Source organism: Ixodes scapularis, unplaced genomic scaffold (assembly GCF_016920785.2).
Source record: "Ixodes scapularis isolate PalLabHiFi unplaced genomic scaffold, ASM1692078v2 PGA_scaffold8__174_contigs__length_109621045, whole genome shotgun sequence".
Lineage (NCBI taxonomy): Eukaryota > Metazoa > Arthropoda > Arachnida > Ixodida > Ixodidae > Ixodes > Ixodes scapularis.
In genome coordinates this window covers 69067712-69084979 of record NW_024609883.1, presented here as the reverse complement: position 1 = coordinate 69084979, position 17268 = coordinate 69067712, and the positions used below count along the sequence as shown (strand labels likewise).

General features: G+C 44.8%; 1 protein-coding gene across 1 annotated transcript in view; it reads left to right on the top strand.

Moving 5' to 3' along the window:
- The window catches only part of LOC121833604 (ATP-binding cassette sub-family C member 2-like), a 75626-nt gene that overhangs the window by 12363 nt on the left and 45995 nt on the right, over positions 1–17268 (top strand). The window contains exons 5-8 of the mRNA XM_042287021.1: positions 9925–9999; positions 12020–12253; positions 14246–14422; positions 16106–16273. Of these exons, the coding sequence (XP_042142955.1) occupies positions 9925–9999; positions 12020–12253; positions 14246–14422; positions 16106–16273 (654 nt within the window). The remainder of the gene's footprint in view (positions 1–9924; positions 10000–12019; positions 12254–14245; positions 14423–16105; positions 16274–17268) is intronic.

Below are 17268 nucleotides of genomic sequence, written 5' to 3'. Positions count from 1 at the left end.
CTAATCGACGATTCTACATTCGACCATTTTTCTTTTTTTTATGGTGAGTGCGAAGTGCACACTTATTTTCAGCTACGAGGATGACGTTTTATTGAGTGTGGGGATGAATAAATCGTTGCAGGCACCTGCTTCAAAGCTATTCGACTTGCAATAAGAACAACTGTTTTTGTGTCTGCATAGATTAACTGCACCTTTTTCTCTTTCGTAGGATTTATTGCAGCAATACTTCTCTTCATCAAGAGTGCATTGTATTTGTCGGTCAATTATTTACTTGTTCTAATTACCTAGATAAGATAATTCATATTTGTGTTCACCCCTTGCCTGAAAAGCAGTCTTGTTGAAAAATGTTGACCATTCCTTTCGGTCTCTTCAATTGCCTTTTTTGAAAAGTGTGGGTTGCCTATACTTCGTATCATTGTAACCTGGAAAGGGGCAACCGCCACAGCCCCCTCGAGCCAATCAGAGACAAAGCGAAGGTGTGTGACAAATCTGTGCAGACGAGCACTCTGAATGACATGTTGTCATGTGCCTCTCTCCAACGTACATATTGGCTCACCGAGACTGTAGCCTTTGCTGTTTGCCAAATTGTGATAAAACGAATTACAGTAGCTACTACTCTAATTACCCCAGGCTTTCATACTTTGGACATTTGTTCGACAAGAATGTTATGTCCGCCATCACTGTGAACTCGGCTCAGCGCCTATTGGGCTTGAATGCTACATTAGCATTCGATGTGAACTGGGGCCCATTTGTGTGCTTTACGCCGAAACAAAATGGTGACAGTTGTGTTGCTTGATGGGGTTCTGCAAAGGGTCTTCTGTCATACGTATAGGAAGTGTCCTGCTATATAACAATGCATCAACACATACGATTAAAGTATATGCTCAGAGGTGTGTTCAGGAGAAGTGGAATGAGTGCAGCCCAATGCAACAAGTCGGCCAGTCTGTTATGTCCCATTAATTAATATTGAAGGGTCAGAGATGCGAGTGTCCTCAAAAGGACCTGCGCGTGTGGTGAACACAATTTTTGGTGTATAAACTCTGAAGGCGTAAAGGCGAGCGGAAATATGTTTATCTGGTTAGTGTATCAAATATGTTTATTTCCCCTGGATTACATAATTATTGACTTTTAGTTAATGGGTCCAGCATGAGTTCTTTCTGCGACAGTCTCCTGTCAGGCGTTCAGTCATAATACCTGTGAACCTTGTTGTGGGATGACGCTCCTGGCACGTCGGTGTTCAGTTTGGTCGAGTAGCAACTTTGACCGACTGATGCCGTCTTGCAATCATACATCATGTGCGCCCACTGACATCCGATGCACTGAAGCTGCAGGGCCGGCTTCTAATCCGCAAAATGTTCCTGGTAGTTTTCTGCATCAATGCAGCAAGCTCGGGCATGTATGGCTTATGTGGCTGTGCCGTTTGCTGTACCGTTGACTTGGTAGCTGGCAACAATGTTTGTTTGCTATCCAAGCCATTTCACTTCCATTTCCTAATGGAGATCTATTCTGCATCCCATGACCACTGCAACTTGTGCAAGTCTTGTGTGGCAAAGTGAAGTCTCGTGATGCTTGCGGTCCACTTTTGAGAGCAACCAACCATTCTATTTGTTAAGGTCATTGAGCGACATTCTCCCTCAAAGTTGAAAATTGTGTGCTTCGTGGCGTGTACACAGATAATTAGTGGCAGCAAATTATTAGGTATTGTCCTTGGACGACCACCGATACCAGATCAACTCTCCTTGCATTACCGCTCACCAGCTTTGTCGTGCTTACCTCCCGTCCAGATGAAGTAGATCACGAGCTTCGGGTAATGTCGGCACCAGGGATAAAGACCGCCGAAGATAATATTAATCTTCCCCGGACGCTCGTCGAGACGTGCGTGGTCGAGGGTCGTTCGGCACGAACTCTTGCAGGCCAATTCATTGGTACGGGCACCTCCAGTAGACATGGTTGGCCTCGTGTGGTGGTAGCAAAGTGGTTTTCGGTCGGCCATTCGCAGTATCTCCGTTTTCCTCTGTGTACTTTGTTCAGCGCGGACCTACACTGGTTCTTCCCGACGTCGGGAATGCTTCGGCGTCGGGGTGTCTCGTTGAATTGGCATTGAATAGTAAGAGGTAGCCGGTGGTGGTCGTTGTGACTTTGTGGCATAAGTCGCCCTAGTTTCGTCAGATGCCGCTTCGCTCGAAGAGGTCTCCAGTTGAAATGCCTGTCGAACTTCTGAAACAATCTCGCTGGCGTCGAAGTTGCAGCTGGACGACTCGAGTGTCGCGACGCTGGGGAGTTGTTGATAGTGACATGCTCGGGCCTGCAGTGTACATTCAACGTTGGAAGCTTCATTGATATGAACCCTTCTACTCTTGTCGTGGGGTTGCGGACAAGGCTACTGAAGGTGTTGTCCCTCACATGAGGATATGGGATTATTAGCTTCTTGTCTTCTGTAGCATCTGCAGGGTTGGCGTGGGTGCTCGATCAGAAGCAAAACATCCTCCACGAAGGTGGTGACGCTCTCGTTGGGGCCGTGTCCTGGACAGAATCAGGAAATTGGCTGTCTCTCGCCAATGTTGGCTGATGAACATGTACTTCAGCTCGATCTTGCAAACTTCCCACGACGTTAAGGGGGATTCGTGGTTCTCAAACCAGTGCCTCGCAGTTTCTTCCACGAGAAGTATAGGTTCTGCAGGAGCTGGTTGTCCATCTACCCACTGTGGCGGGCGACACGGTCATATTGTTCAATCCAGCACTCGACGTGTTATGCACCTTGCGTGAAAGGGCATCAAAGTGTGAGGTGCGACGGGCATGCAAACAATGGCGGGAGCGGACATGGTTTGCTGCTACAGGTTTGTCATTGTTGGCTTAGCCAGCTTTGGTTTTTTCTGGCAAAAGACCTAATTCCTATGGTTCTTGCTGGTAGCAGCGATTGGCTTGGATTTCAAGTTCTTCATGGTGTATTTCCGAGTTTCGTCCTTGTGGTACTTGCTCGTCTTGCGGTTTTTCTGCTGGGCTCGGGATAAGACTTGGTTCACGACTCGCCGGGGGTTTAAGGCTCGGAATAATGTGCCACTCATGTCTTGTTATCGGGCAACTCGGCTGAGGAGCCACCAGGGTACACACAGAGTGAAGGGCTATGGGTAAAGTGTGCAGCACCTCCACCAGAACATACAGTGACAGCTGAGCATGGCCTGGAACTTTCCAGATTACTAAATGTTGATAGAAGATAGGACTGGTGGAAGCATCCGTGACAATATAACAAAACAGAGAGAAAGGATCTATCCTGACCACTAAAGAAGCTGCACTGCTTTAGTGGCATTCTGTCCGAATAAATCCTCTCCTTCGGGTTCTGGCGACTGCCGTGGACGAGCTGAACTGAAATTGATGCGAGACCACTATTCTGGTAATGAGCTGCTGCAGACTGTCTTCGCAAAGCGGCGTGAATGAGTGGACTGGGTAGGTAACTCGCGCAATGATATGTCCATACCCTTACAAAAAATTTATATCTGGCCAGATCTGAAGATTTCAGATATGGCCATATCAAAAATTGGCCACATATAACCTGATATGGTATATCTGCCAGATATAGCCTCATAATGCCAGATATAGCCTGATACCCCTGGCCAGGTATGGAAATCCCAGATCTGGCTAAGTAAGGACATTCCAGATCTGGCCAGGCATTTTGAAAGGACACAAGCCTGAAATCGGCACTTTATATCTTTTTATTGTCTATAATTTTCCCAAGTGCCCCGGCCCGCACTCGAGGAGTTATGAAAATGGTGATCTACAGCTCCCTAGTGATCGCTAGTTTTAACCAATTCCATAGTTACACAGCTTCGAGTGTAATTCGTAGTCCCCCTGAACAAGCGTCCTATAGGGATCAAGTACCTGTCATATCACTTCTAAATTTTCTCGTCAATGGCAGCGCTTATGATACTGTGCATTCTGTCCAACCTTCAACCAGGCTGAGCCGCCGAAATCTCTTACCATATCATCATTCTCGGGATTGTTGTTTTAGCAGGAATTACATAAAAGCCGAGAAATCACAACAACCAAAACCGGGATTTAGCTCGGATTCAGGGAAGCTTTTCATGACATTTTCGAGTTTCTAACTTAATTTCAGCCTGTTTGAAGCTGTACGAGAATGATAATAATGTAAGAGATATGTCTGCAGCTCATCCAGGTTGAAGGTTGGACGGAATGCACAGTGCTGACATTGGCGGGACATTTTAAAAGTGGTATGGCAGGTACTTGGGTTCTGTATGGCACGTGCTCAAGGTGACTCCAAATTGCACTCAAATCTGTGTAACCATAGAATTGCTCGAAATTTTTTATCACTAGGCAGCGGATGAAACACCGTCCCCATGATTCCTCGAGTACGGGCCGAGGCGTTTGGGGGATTTAGCAAATTGTCTATTCGGGCGTAATGTTAACACTCTGAAATAACTAAGCTACGTTGAAATCTTCGTGAAAACTAGCACAAATAATCTCAAACTTGAGCTTGTCAAAGCTAAAGTTGGGGATTATTTGTGCTAATATTTAGCTCGCGAACAATCAGTCATTCAGTGTTTGCTTACAAAGAGTTTTTTTAACTTTTTTTTTTACTTTTTAATATTTAAAACCAGTCGCCAGATAAGTCTGTATATACGCCAGATAAGTCTGTATATACGCCATATCAGGCTGTATATTTGCCAGATAAGTCTGTATATACGCCAGATATATCTGTATATACGCCATATCAGGCTGTATATACGCCAGATAAGTCTGTATATACGCCAAATAAGGCTGTATATAGGCCGTATATAATCATATAATGTTTGATATGGCCAGATATGGCCCAGATATAAGATTTCCATACGGGATACAGCTTGCAATTCACGTAACGAGTGTTGATGAAACTTTGGTGTCGACGAAACGTGCGACAGACCAGCGGAATCAATACCAACTGCAACACCTGTGCTCCGTGAAGGTGCACGTCTACGCCAGAACAATTTAGTAGGCAGCACAGCATCACCTAAAGCACGGCACAGGAACTACCAGCTTGAAGGCAGCTCTTCGGCGCGCCGCACACCTGTGCTCCGTGAAAGGGCACGTCTACGCCGGAACATTTTGGGAAGCAGCACAGCATCATTTAGCACGGCACGGCAACTACCAGCTTCAAGGCAGCTCTCTCCCGGGGCACCGCACAACCAAAGTGAGCCTTCGGGCATTTGAACGAAGCGGCACCACGATTGCGCACTGCCAAGCACGACTCACGCAATTTCCGTCGCTAAACTGTGTATCCAAATATATTGCACACGCTTTATTGCAGATCTCGAAGGTTCCGATGGTCAACGAGAGCACAGAAATGTCGCCTTAAATTTTATCCTTGCGGTATCCGAATCAATCCGAAGTGGGAGCAACGTAGGGCAGATTGTCTCTTCCGTGGCAATATCGCCGTCGGTCACCAGCGAAATGCGCACCGTTCCTCCGTATTTTCACCTTTTACCTACGTCAGACACCACGCTGAACACTGAAGTCGCTGTCGAACGGCCTCATATGACGGCGTCCGCGTTTGAAATCAACTCGCCGAGACGAACGACAACCAACAACGCATCCGACAAGCTCCGCCCCAGCTGGGGCCAGCCGCTGCATGGGCGCTGCCATCTTTCCTGTGACGTCACGGATTTGGTTTGGTCATGTGACGAGTGGTCAAATTTGCGTACAATGGCAGCCGCCTTATGGGGGTCACTTTTGAGTGCAGACCGGAACCCCGGTTTATCGCTCTAAGCCCCTCTACCTCGTTGTGTGGGATGTCAGACGGATAGATGTGTGAACGATTGTGTCCTTGACAATGCAGCTTCCACAAGATCTACTCCGTCCGTACTACTTGTTGTTCATTGTAGCAGGTGCAAGTGCACCGCTGCCTTCAATCAGGGCAGTACCCAGAAAAAAATTTCGGGGGGGGGGGGGGGGGGGGGGTTTCGGGGACAACGGCGGCCATTTTGAAAGTGTCTATTGTCTTATTTTCGCCTATGAATCATGTGCATCGGTGGCATATAATGGAGAGTTACAGCAAACCGGAGAACCGGTCCCGGTTTGGTACCCGGTAGCCGACCGGCGCCACTGTGCGTGCGCAGAGGTGGAGATTAAAATCGGCTGGCTGCCAGTGCACCGACCAGGGCCGTACCCAGAAACAAATTTCGGGGGGGGGGGTCAGAAACCCCTAACCCCCCCCCCCCCTGGTTACGGCCCTGCCTTCAATGACACCAAGATTTTGACGCATTATTAAAATAAAGTGGCGAGAGAAATTAATGAGGCGTTGGGATTAAAACTAAAAGAAAAACATGCATAAATGTGTACGTCACTAGCCTTAACTACAGATAAATAAAAATATTTCAAATACAGACTGTGTCGCAATACGTAATGACTTAGAGATTATTAACGGTTATATATGGTTGTGTTTTAAAATAAACTTCACTTAAAGTCCGACGTACACTTCGCGCTTTCCACTTTTGCCCGCCCCCTCCTTTCCTATATCCTTTCCACTGTTTAGCTTGCCCCAACTTGACTTTCCTCGCAGATTAGGAGAGGGGAGCGCTAACAGGATTATCTTCCCTGCAAAAAGCCGAGGTCGTACGTCGGCCTTTAAGAGTGCGTCTTGCGTTCGCTTCTAGCGTGTTTTTTTTTTTTTATGCATTGAATTATTAATATTTTTTTTAAGTAGTCGCGGGGGTTCACGCCTAGATACGGCCGAACGACCGAACACTCGTGCTTCTTAATTCGCGTGGCTACCAAACCAACTAGTGGCTCGCCACGCAGCATACGAGGCACGAATGTCCTAGTAACTAGCAGTCGTATCTCGACGTCACGTAGGTAAACGTCATTGTTTTCCCTCATTTGGATATTTTAGGTTTGAGCCGCAAGCATAACCACCAGCACAGCTTCGTTGCTGAAACTTGAACGAGGCCTTACTCACGTTAAGGGGAATCACTTGATTAATTATGGCGAATGCACCCAACTTACCTCGGGAAGACGTTTTTCTTTTTAATTCCTACTACACGGATGGCAGTTCCAACTATTTCCTATTTCGTACATTCTAGTGCAGCTTTCTTTACAAAACTAACACTCATAAATTGGAAGTTATCATTTTGCACTTATTAAAAATTCCAAGTCGTATACTTGCTTCAAAAATTTGAAGAAAAAAAAAAAAACAATCAAACCTTACCTTAATTTTGAGACGGCTCTAATCCTTCCGTCCGTTTGACCGCCATGTCTTCTTGTTCCTAGCGATGGCGATGGGATTCCTCCGCGGTTTATCATATTCAAAACGGAACTATGTGAAATGGTAGCCACTTCTAATTTTGTTAATAATCCTTCCCCGCTTTTTTTCTTTTACTTGCCCCCCCCCCCCCCCCCCCCCCTCTTTCAACGTTCTGAAGAACATGTCATATACTCAGAGCTTAGTGGGACAATTTTCCATTACTTCAATGGAGTTTATCTTGGCAAACTTCAAGAAAGGTGTTTTCAAGCGAAACCACATTCTCCCCTGTACAACGAGTAATATTTCCTGACAATATTTCTGAAACCGCCAAGAGATGAAACGACACGTTTTTGACCGGCTCAGTTGGTCTGTCAAAGACATTACACCTAGGGTAAAACAGTATAGCGTGTTGAAGAGGTGTATTTAACATGAAAAACCTGTAGAACCCCTTTATAGATGTTTTGAAGTTTACTGTGTACGCCACTTTTACATAAAAGTTATGTAAAATATACGGATACAGCGCGACCCAATTAAAACGAGCAAGCAGTCAAATGTTTTTTATTTGATCGAAATATTCTCATTAAAATTACTCATGCACTGAAAGTATTCAATTAAAGGGATCATGAAAGCAATTCGGAAGTTTTATTTGTTGATTGAATTGAGCGATTGAAATTGCTCCGGGAACGATGCCCAAGAACCCCCAGACCACGGAAGAAATGTGAACTAAAGTGCGCTGCGTGACGTCGACGCATGACGACAACGGGCTTCTCGTTAGGCGATTGGTTCAAACGAATGACGCACTCTTGGCTATAGTGGAGAGAGTCGCCCCCTCTGAGGTGGCAATGGCGGCGACCGAGGTATGGTGACCATGGTATCCGTGGCAAGCCTGGGGCGTCCTCGTAGAGCACCAATCTAGAGTTTCGAGTCCTGAGAAGCATCTCCCGTTTAGTCGGCGTGAGGCTGCTGAACGGGAGCTCAAACTCGTCTGCGAGCGCGGCGTTGTCGTCCATTTGTACAATTCACAGGCCACCGTGCACTATAACCAACCGCAGGAACCGCGCTGGGAATCCACTAAATCATACCAAAAACGAACTGTGCTCCGTGAAGTCACGTCCGAATGATTGATTTGATTGTGCATATTTATTTGCAGGCACGGAAATAAGAGTCACAGAGTTCTAAACAAACCTTGAACGGCATGCTAGGACCCTAATGCGTCCAAAAACATATTATTTTAAAAAAGTTTTGAAATTGCCTTTATGGTCCCTTAAGGCAGTATCTTTAGTAGGAAAAAATGACGCTTGTCAAGACCATCTGTAAAAAAAACAAAAAAAACGCTAATGACGTGTTAGCATAACAGTGGCATTCACTGTACATGCTGCATAAGTACGCGAAAGTATGTACGTACATACGTATCCGTACGTGCATGCCAACGTTACTAAAGCAACTCAGGGTGGAAACTGCCTCAGAGCCTGCTCAGAAAAAGTGGCGCCGATCCGTACTGGAGACGAGAGAACCGGCGTATTCAGCATGGTATGGCCGATGGCTCCGTACTGGAGAACCGAGCTAATGGCGATCGCAACGCCGCCATTTCCCCCGTAGCGGCCACTCGGAGAACCGTACGGCTGCTTGTATTGGTTCGGGAGAGTCGCATTCGATAGCGTACGCTGCGACTGTTCTATTTCGATTTTAATTGGCCATTTTGGCGCCGAAATATATACAGTGAAAGGGGTTTCAGGGATGCCAACCCCCGTCTCCTAAGCGGAGGTGCCGCGAATTATAACCGAGGTTAGGATACGCCCAGGTCGGGAAGCGCTACCTGAAATCACCGCAGAGACATGGTTGTATAAAAACGATATTAATTGTAGCGCAAAACCTTGGAAACTAAAGGTTTTAGAAAACATCACGCCCCTGTCATTTTGTGCTAAACCCCTAGTGAAAGTTCCCAGAAAAATAGTTTTTTCTATTGTTTTTACGCACAAACATGCTTTCTAAAAGCTCAAGGTGACCACAGCAAAGAAACAAGATTGAGCCGCCATCTTGGAACCTCGAGGCTGGAAGTTTTGGTACTTTGGGAACATTCAGTGACTCTTGCAGTAGTCATAGAAGGCAACTTTCGTGTTTCAACTTGTCGCTAAAGGGTGGCGCTGTTGTCGTATTTAGCGCGGTCTCGCTGGACGCCAGCGGCCCAGCTTTAAAAAGTGTGTTTCCTAACTGAGTGTTCTAGTAACGTTGGTGTTTGCGTACACCTACTGAACAACACTGTTAGCGCCGTTAGCGCAAACACGAATTCGGCACTTTCTTCCTTTCTCTAAATTTTACTCAGAAACGGCATTACCCATTGTTTCACAGCTGGCGATGCTATTCTAAATTAGTACTTCTAAGTGTTCACCAGCCTATTTTAAGGTTTCTCTATTCTTAATCAAAATCTTACCCCCCCCCCCCCCCCAAAAAAAAAAAGAAAAAAAAAAGAGGAAGAAGAAAAAACTGGCAATCGTAAAGTAACTCTGTCGCTGCTCTGCGTCAAAGTTTGCACCTGCCCTTCCGTGCACAAGTGCGAAAACATACATGCACACGCTCACACACGCGCACGCATGCACGCACGTAAGTAAACAAGCATACGACCCCACCACAGAGCATTAGCCTCGCCGAAGCCAGTAACACGCTAACTTTCGTACGATCACGTTCTTTCGTAGGTGTCGCTGGGCATCGGCAGAATCGCAAAGTTGTGCTCGGAGGAAGAGCAGGAAGAAAGTTCCGCGGAATCAAAGGTTTTACACGGGACAGGTGCGTCATACTTCGTTTCACACAAAGTCCCCCTGACGACGATCAGGCAGAACTAAAAAAACCATCCTTACGACTCTAGTCGTTTGTTGCGCGTTTGTTATATTCAATTTCACACGGGCCCCGGATAAAGGTATGCGAAGAGCAAGTCGTCTGCTTTTTGCGCAGAAGTGGCGGTGACGTCACAACGACGCCGAGCTTTGATTGGCTGATTGAAAAGAAAAATAGCGGGTACATCTCAAGGTATCAAGCATTGAAGTCTACCCACTATTTCTTTTTTCTTTTTCAATCGGCCAATCAGAGCTCCGAGTCGTTCTGACGTCACGGCCACTCCTGCGCAACAAGCAGACGACTTGCTCTCCGCATACCTTTAAAGGCCGACAACCAGACTCTAGATTCTGCAAGGCAGAAGATCCTCCTTACCATGGGGGAGGAGGAAACAGGCAACGGTGGACAGGGTAGAAGGGGGGAGAGGAGGTAGTGGGCGAAAAGTGGAAAGCGCGGACTGGTCGTCGGTCTTTAACGAGGTCCCTTCACGACCCACAGAGCCCGCGCTCTGTGGGTCGTGAACGGATACGTGCCACGCGTGGAGGATGTGGGAACTGATTTACTGGCGACCATAAACGTCCCTTAGTTTAAGGTATAACTTTCTGATCGTGTGAATCGGGATATCAGTCAATCACGCACGGTTAATGTGCCGCGATTAGTCGCTTATTTTTTGTGTGTGATTGGTGCTGCTATAAGCAAACCCACAAAGACGACAATAGCCGTGACGATCTATACATTTGGTGCTATCTAATTCGTTTCATCAAACCGCAGCATCGGTTTTCGTAAGGGGACTTGAATTGACACGTAGTATAGGTATTTACGTGTTCTTTTTGTTTTCGAACGCGACGTCCTTCGATTGATTTGTTCAAATTTTATTTTCACGATTCTCGCGCTCTGTCGTCAATAACAGCTGAAAAAACACGGGATGTGACTTTATTGTTTGCGCTTGTTTCTTTTTGACTCCGTCTTGCCTCGTTTTTTTTTTGTTTTTTTTTGTTTACCAATTCCGAATTTTGATTGGCTGCGGAGCAATATTAATATTTTCGAAAGTCACTACGCACTGTGTTTCTTAATTTGTCAGGGACTGTAATTATGGAACACTATATGCACTGACTAAAACTGGTGTCGTTCTTCTTAAGGAACGAAAAAAGAGGAAATAGCCGGAGGAGGTGTGGCCTCTCCTGCAACACAAATCCTTACCCAGCTATGATCATGGCCATACAGGTGTATAGGTGTATATTCAAACTAGTTCACGTCCCTCTGGAATGTCTCTTTTCTTTTATTACTGTTAAGCAGTCTTTTCGAAATTTTCCTCAAAATTATTTTATGTTTTTCGTTATTAAACTTTGGTAGTCGCGGCTCGTGAGTTTATAACTAACGCAGAACACCTATACGCTGCAGTGGGAATTCTCGTATCCATTTTCGTCGCCTTCAATAACGCTTACATTGCCATGAGGCTACGTTCCAACATGTCCACGCACCCCACGATGTTGTTATACGCGTAGGGACCGATGTCAAGTTACTTTAGTATTGGTATGGAACGCCTAAAAATCACATTCCAATGTAGTGAGGTTGGTGCAGTTGGAGAGATAAGGCAGAAGTTAGATTCACGTAAGGTGAGGAGTCTGCGCAGACGTCGTGTTTACAGCACCACAACGGCAGAGGCATCGCGTGGTTTATATAAGCTATATTCTATAGTGACACTGAATGCCGTGACCTGGCTCTAGCGATTCAAATTATACCATGATTCTAGGCTCTAGGCTATTTTAATAATTCGATGACTCTCGGCTGTTCCAAAATTTGCCGTCTGTGTGACGTCAGCTTTGTTTACAAAGGCTGTGGAACGCTCTCTGTTTATGCACAGTAGCTATCTTGGGCTGTATATGAGACACCGCACGTCCGTCAACAGCCCGGTGGCTTAGCATTTTTTTGCCTGAGTGATGAGCGCTAGCTCGAAAGCTGTATACGCGGCCCATTGCTTTCCTCGCAGGCGAGATCCTTCTAAGCGACTGCTCTTTCGTCTGGACCAAAAGGGAAGAATGCCTAAGCGATCCAACGCTCAAATCTGTTTCCCTGGAAATAGCGCCGGGGTCGCTCGTGGGACTGGCTGGTTTCGTTGGCAGCGGCAAATCTTCGCTCCTGGCAGCCATCTTGGGGGATATGCACTGCGTAGAAGGCACCATTACGACCTCCGTAAGATTAATCTGGGCCGTCTTTCTAGAAACCGCCTCTTAGAGACTTTTCACAATAAAACAACTTCAGACCAGGGCCACTTTCAGGGACTTCCCCCATGATCATGAGGAGGGCCCGCGAAAAAGCTGAGAGGAAAATGCTTGAAGCGCATGCTATAAAGAAAGAGCGCACTGAACGCTGCGTCAAGCAGCCGTCAATTTTTCTGCATCAAAAAGAGAAAGATTTTATTGACACGTGGTGATGACTGACGTCACTGAGTGATTCCGCGTTTTTTTTTTTTTTTTTTATCGGAGGTTGTTTGCTTTAGTTGTTGTTAAATAAATGTTCAGTTTTGAATAAGTGTTCGTCCTGTTTTCCTCTCTTTTTTTCTTCTTATCTTTGTCAGCACTTTTAATCTTATAAGTCATAAACAAACTCGCCGTTTCGCCAACTTAGTCCACTTTCAGCGTTCTTGCTAATGACACGGGATTTGCTTGTTTATCGACCGGGCGAACATGCGCATGCTCGACTGTGGACATCACAAGCTGGGCTATGAATTTGTAAACATTAAGAAAACTATGTGGTGTTTACTTCAGAATAAGTGAAGAGTGCTTGTGCAGAGCTCTAATCGGCGCTCTTAAAGGATGACTTCGGTCAATACCTTTAAATTTGGGATGTCGTCTGTTTTCAGTTAATGCAGTGTCCCTGAACTACAAGTATATATATATATATATATATATATATATATATATATATATATATATATATATATATATATATATATATATATATATATATATATATATATATATATATATATATATATATATATATATATTTTTTTTTTTTTTTTAATGCGAAAGCATTAATTTTTTCGTAAAGCGCCGTCGCCCTTGACTGTGACCGCAAAAAACGATAAACTAAAGAGATGGTGGCTTGCGCTCGGCAGCCCCTCTCTCCCCCTCTTGGGTTTTCACAACGATTTTCTGATGATTTTGAGATAAAAAGCTTATAGATAACTTTTCTATGGAAAACCCCAATTTTTATTTTATTTTTTGTATTGGTTTTGATTTGAAAAGTTTTCTGTATTCATACTTTCAAATATTGAATGCATATGTGTATGTCTGTGTGTGTGAAGTTAAAACGATGGTTTTAACTTCACACTTCTCCGCGAGTGGTATGGATTTGGTTCTTTGCCCGAGTGGTCTGGATGTGGTTCTTTCCACAAGTGACATGGATGACGGGATCCAAGGGCATCGACTTAGTCTAACCGGCAGAGAGTACAAAAAAAAGGGCGAAAAAATTACAGAAAGATACATTGGTGGATTTTTAAGGAATCCGTTAGCATGACATTTGGCAGACGCCACACGCGTTCCCTTTAAGAAGCGCTAATACTGACCCCGTAACGAGGCCAAAAAGAGGCAGCGAAAAATAGATGAAGCAAAAGAGAAATCCAAAAGAAAAAAAAAACTGAAGGGGTCAGCGTTAGCGCTTCTCAATGGGGGACGTGTGCGGCGTTTCCCAAGGGTCATGCTAACGCATTCATTAACAATCCACGAATGAATCTTCCTGTAATTTTTTTTTATGTCTGAACACACTTTCAACTGTTTCGTCTGCCTAGCCAACAGCGCCTAAACTAATCAAAGCTTGTGCCTTAGAATTATGGCGTCATTACAGTGAGTCTGAGGGGTGGACACTGATTGGACACGAGTGCTGTGTAAGCGTTCGGTGGGCCTTCGTGTCCAATCATAGATATGCGTCGAAGGACGCTCGGTGTCGGACTCAGGCCCAGTCGCCGAGTTGGCAACATCGGAGTGCGATGAAGTTACGTTGACGCAGAGGGGGCAGATGAGGTTACGTGGAAGCAGAGCTTCGATTCTATGCCATCTCTGCGTATATTGCACCGATTTGCTTTCCCGAACACTTTGCGAAATAAAATTAGACACACTCGATTCTTTGGAGCGTAGTAACGTCAGAATGACGCACATTCTAGACGCTGCACTACTGACGCAGGGCCGCATCAGTTACGTCCCGCAAGTGGCCTGCGTGTACAACATGACCGTCCGCGACAACATTCTCTTCGGGGAGAAGTTCGATCCGGTACGCTACGACCGAGTCCTGGAGGCCTGTGAGCTACTCAGCGATATCAACAGGTTTCCTGCAGGAGACCTCACTGAAGTAGGGGAAAAGGTGAGTGATTACGCACTAGCTAGAGAAGCCTTCGAAGCAGAGAGTCTGCTGCAGGTTAAGAATAGCAGCACAAGCTCCTCTCCTTCAAAAAAATCCTGAACACTTTTTACCTTAGCAGAACGAACGCTGGAGAAGGGGCGCGTTTGGACGGGTGAAAAACACGTACCAATAACGGCGATAAGAGAGCTTTGAGGGAGCGGCTTGTCGTTCAGTTCTAAACCTGCTACCTGGATAGCAAACAAAGCCATAGTGACGCACCTTTAATCGTTTCCTAACAAAGAGAAGCAAGGGGCACATATTTTATCTGCAGCGTCACAGTTTGGTGGAGACACGTGTCACGTCAGCGAGAACAGAAATTCCCGCCGAACTTTGTCACGACATTCGTGCTCCATCTGGGCCCTGTTCTGGTGCCCGATAGGTTACGTCAAAACGCAGAACTACGGTCCTGTTATCCGCGAGGAATTCATTCCATCCGGCCATTATTAATAGGTCATCTTACTTCTCTTATAAATGTCCTAAGAAACACTGCTTATCTTTATAATAAAGCAAATACAATATCAGAACGTTTTTTTTTTGTCAGTCACTACAGCTAGCTGAAACCAATAAGCGAGGACCGAACAATTTATCATCTTTTATTTATAGTGATGTGGAGATTTTGTTCAGTACTCTTTCGCTTCAGATAAAAACAATTCTGGTAGTGTTATATAGTTTTTGGAAGCTACTATGTGATAGGCTAATCTACCAGATCCTTCCGTCACCTTGAGCACACGCAGCTTTTTTTTAATGTTTTATAATCTGCTACGAAAATAGGACGACCAATAAAATCCTGAAAGTAAACAGAACACATGATACCAGTTTCTACTTGGTGCTTCTAACGTGTGGTCTTTCCCATGGACCTCAGGTGCTACAGCCCATTTAGCATAACATGTACTGAAACTGTCAGCATAAAGAACTTGCCTGAAATTATTAAGCTATATGCTTTTAATCCTGAATTACATCTTTACTGAAGCTAAAGCAATAATTGCATTCTTAAGAAAACCAAAGCTAACGATCGTTCGTTACGTGCCTCGAATGCCATGGTAGAAGGAACCAGGGTTTTCCAGAGCCCAATGACTTTCCGAGACAACATCAAATTAAAGACATAATAAGCACGAGTAGAGGATGAGGCTAAACAGCAACGCTTAGAAAAGACTTGGCCAACAGCAAAGAGATTTATAAAATAACATCAGGAAAACAGGAGGCAATAAGAAAGACGAGACAACGCCGAAACGGTTTGAAAGGCTTGGCCAGCTAACAAAAAATATTGGAAACGAAAAAAAAAAAAAAAAAAAGCGGTAGAAGAGGAGGTCGAGACCACGCCGCGACTCTTGGAAAAAACTGGACCAGCTACCTAAAGCTTTAGAAAACCACATTAAAAATAACATGAAGGAAAGAAGCACGAGTGTACGCCACAATGCTTCCAAAGGTACTTAATCAGCAGTCATAGGCTTTGCAAAAAAAATTAGGCAAATAAGCACGAGGCGACGCTTTGAAAAGACAGCACTGCGCGTGCCATGAAGGCCATCTCAAGACCTCAAGACGATACCAGCGTCCGCTGCGTGTCTCATAAAACACAATTGTTCACATGAGAGTTTGGACGGCTGATTAAAATCCAGCTGAATTTTTATTTCTTTTTCTTCATAGGGTGAAACACTAAGCGGTGGGCAAAAGCAGCGCATTTCACTAGCACGGGCGGCGTACTCCCGATCCACCATATGCCTGCTTGACGACTCGCTGAGTGCTTTAGATCCTACATTGGCCGCAAGGGTATTCACGCAAGTTGTGGGAAACACCGGGCTTCTAAAGAGCAGGGTGAGGAAACAAAATAATCTAAAACTCTTTGGTGTTTCAGCCAGCCTTTGAATACTCCTGTACTTGAATCGCTATTTTTTTGTGTGTCTAGGCTTTTACAGTCAATTGTCTTTGCGTTTGCGCACCATTTAATGACTTCTTTACTTAAGGGCATGCTCATTATTTTCTTATTATGAACATCATGTACCTCCCAGTTTATTCATTTTGAGCCCTATCCAAACAAAAAAAAAAACACGAAAAATAAACCAAAACGTACAAGAAACGGACGATATGCATCTATACGTTTTATTGTATCATACTTACACAAGTCTATGCCCTAAAAAAGCAATCGCATTTACACTTCCTATTACCGGCCACCTTACTAATCAAATTATATGTTGATTGCTGCAACGATTAAATTTAGAAAATGGGAATAAAAATAGCGAAAGAAAATAAAGGGTGTCTGGAACTTCTCTTTTGCTTCGATGTACAACAAAACTTTCAAATCGAGTTTCTTCTCTTTTTTTTTATCTGTATTTTCATTTTTTTTTTGACAGGTGAAACTAGGTACAAAAAAATGCAAGACGCTTAAAATCTTCTGTAACGCCGAATTAGAGCGCAGCTCTTGAGGAGGAGGAGGGGAAGGTACGGAGAGGGGGCTATGCCCCTCCTCCTCTCCTGCTCGCTTCCCATTTAGGGGAACATTTTCCTCTAAATTCAGCGGGGAAATTTTTCTGCTAAACTTAGCAGGGAAATTTTTTCGCTAAATTTGGCGGGAAAATGTTTCCGCTAGATTTAGGGGGAAATGTTTCCACTAGATTTAGCGGTGAAATTTTTCCGATAGATTTAGTGGGACCATTTTTCCGCTAGATTTAGCGGGGAAATTTTTCCGCTACATTTAGTGGGGAAATTTTCCCGCTTAATTTGTCGGGGAAATTTCTTCCGCTAAATTTAGCGGGGAAATTTGTTCGCTAAATTTAGCGGGGAAAGTTTTTTCCACTAAATTTAGGGGGAAA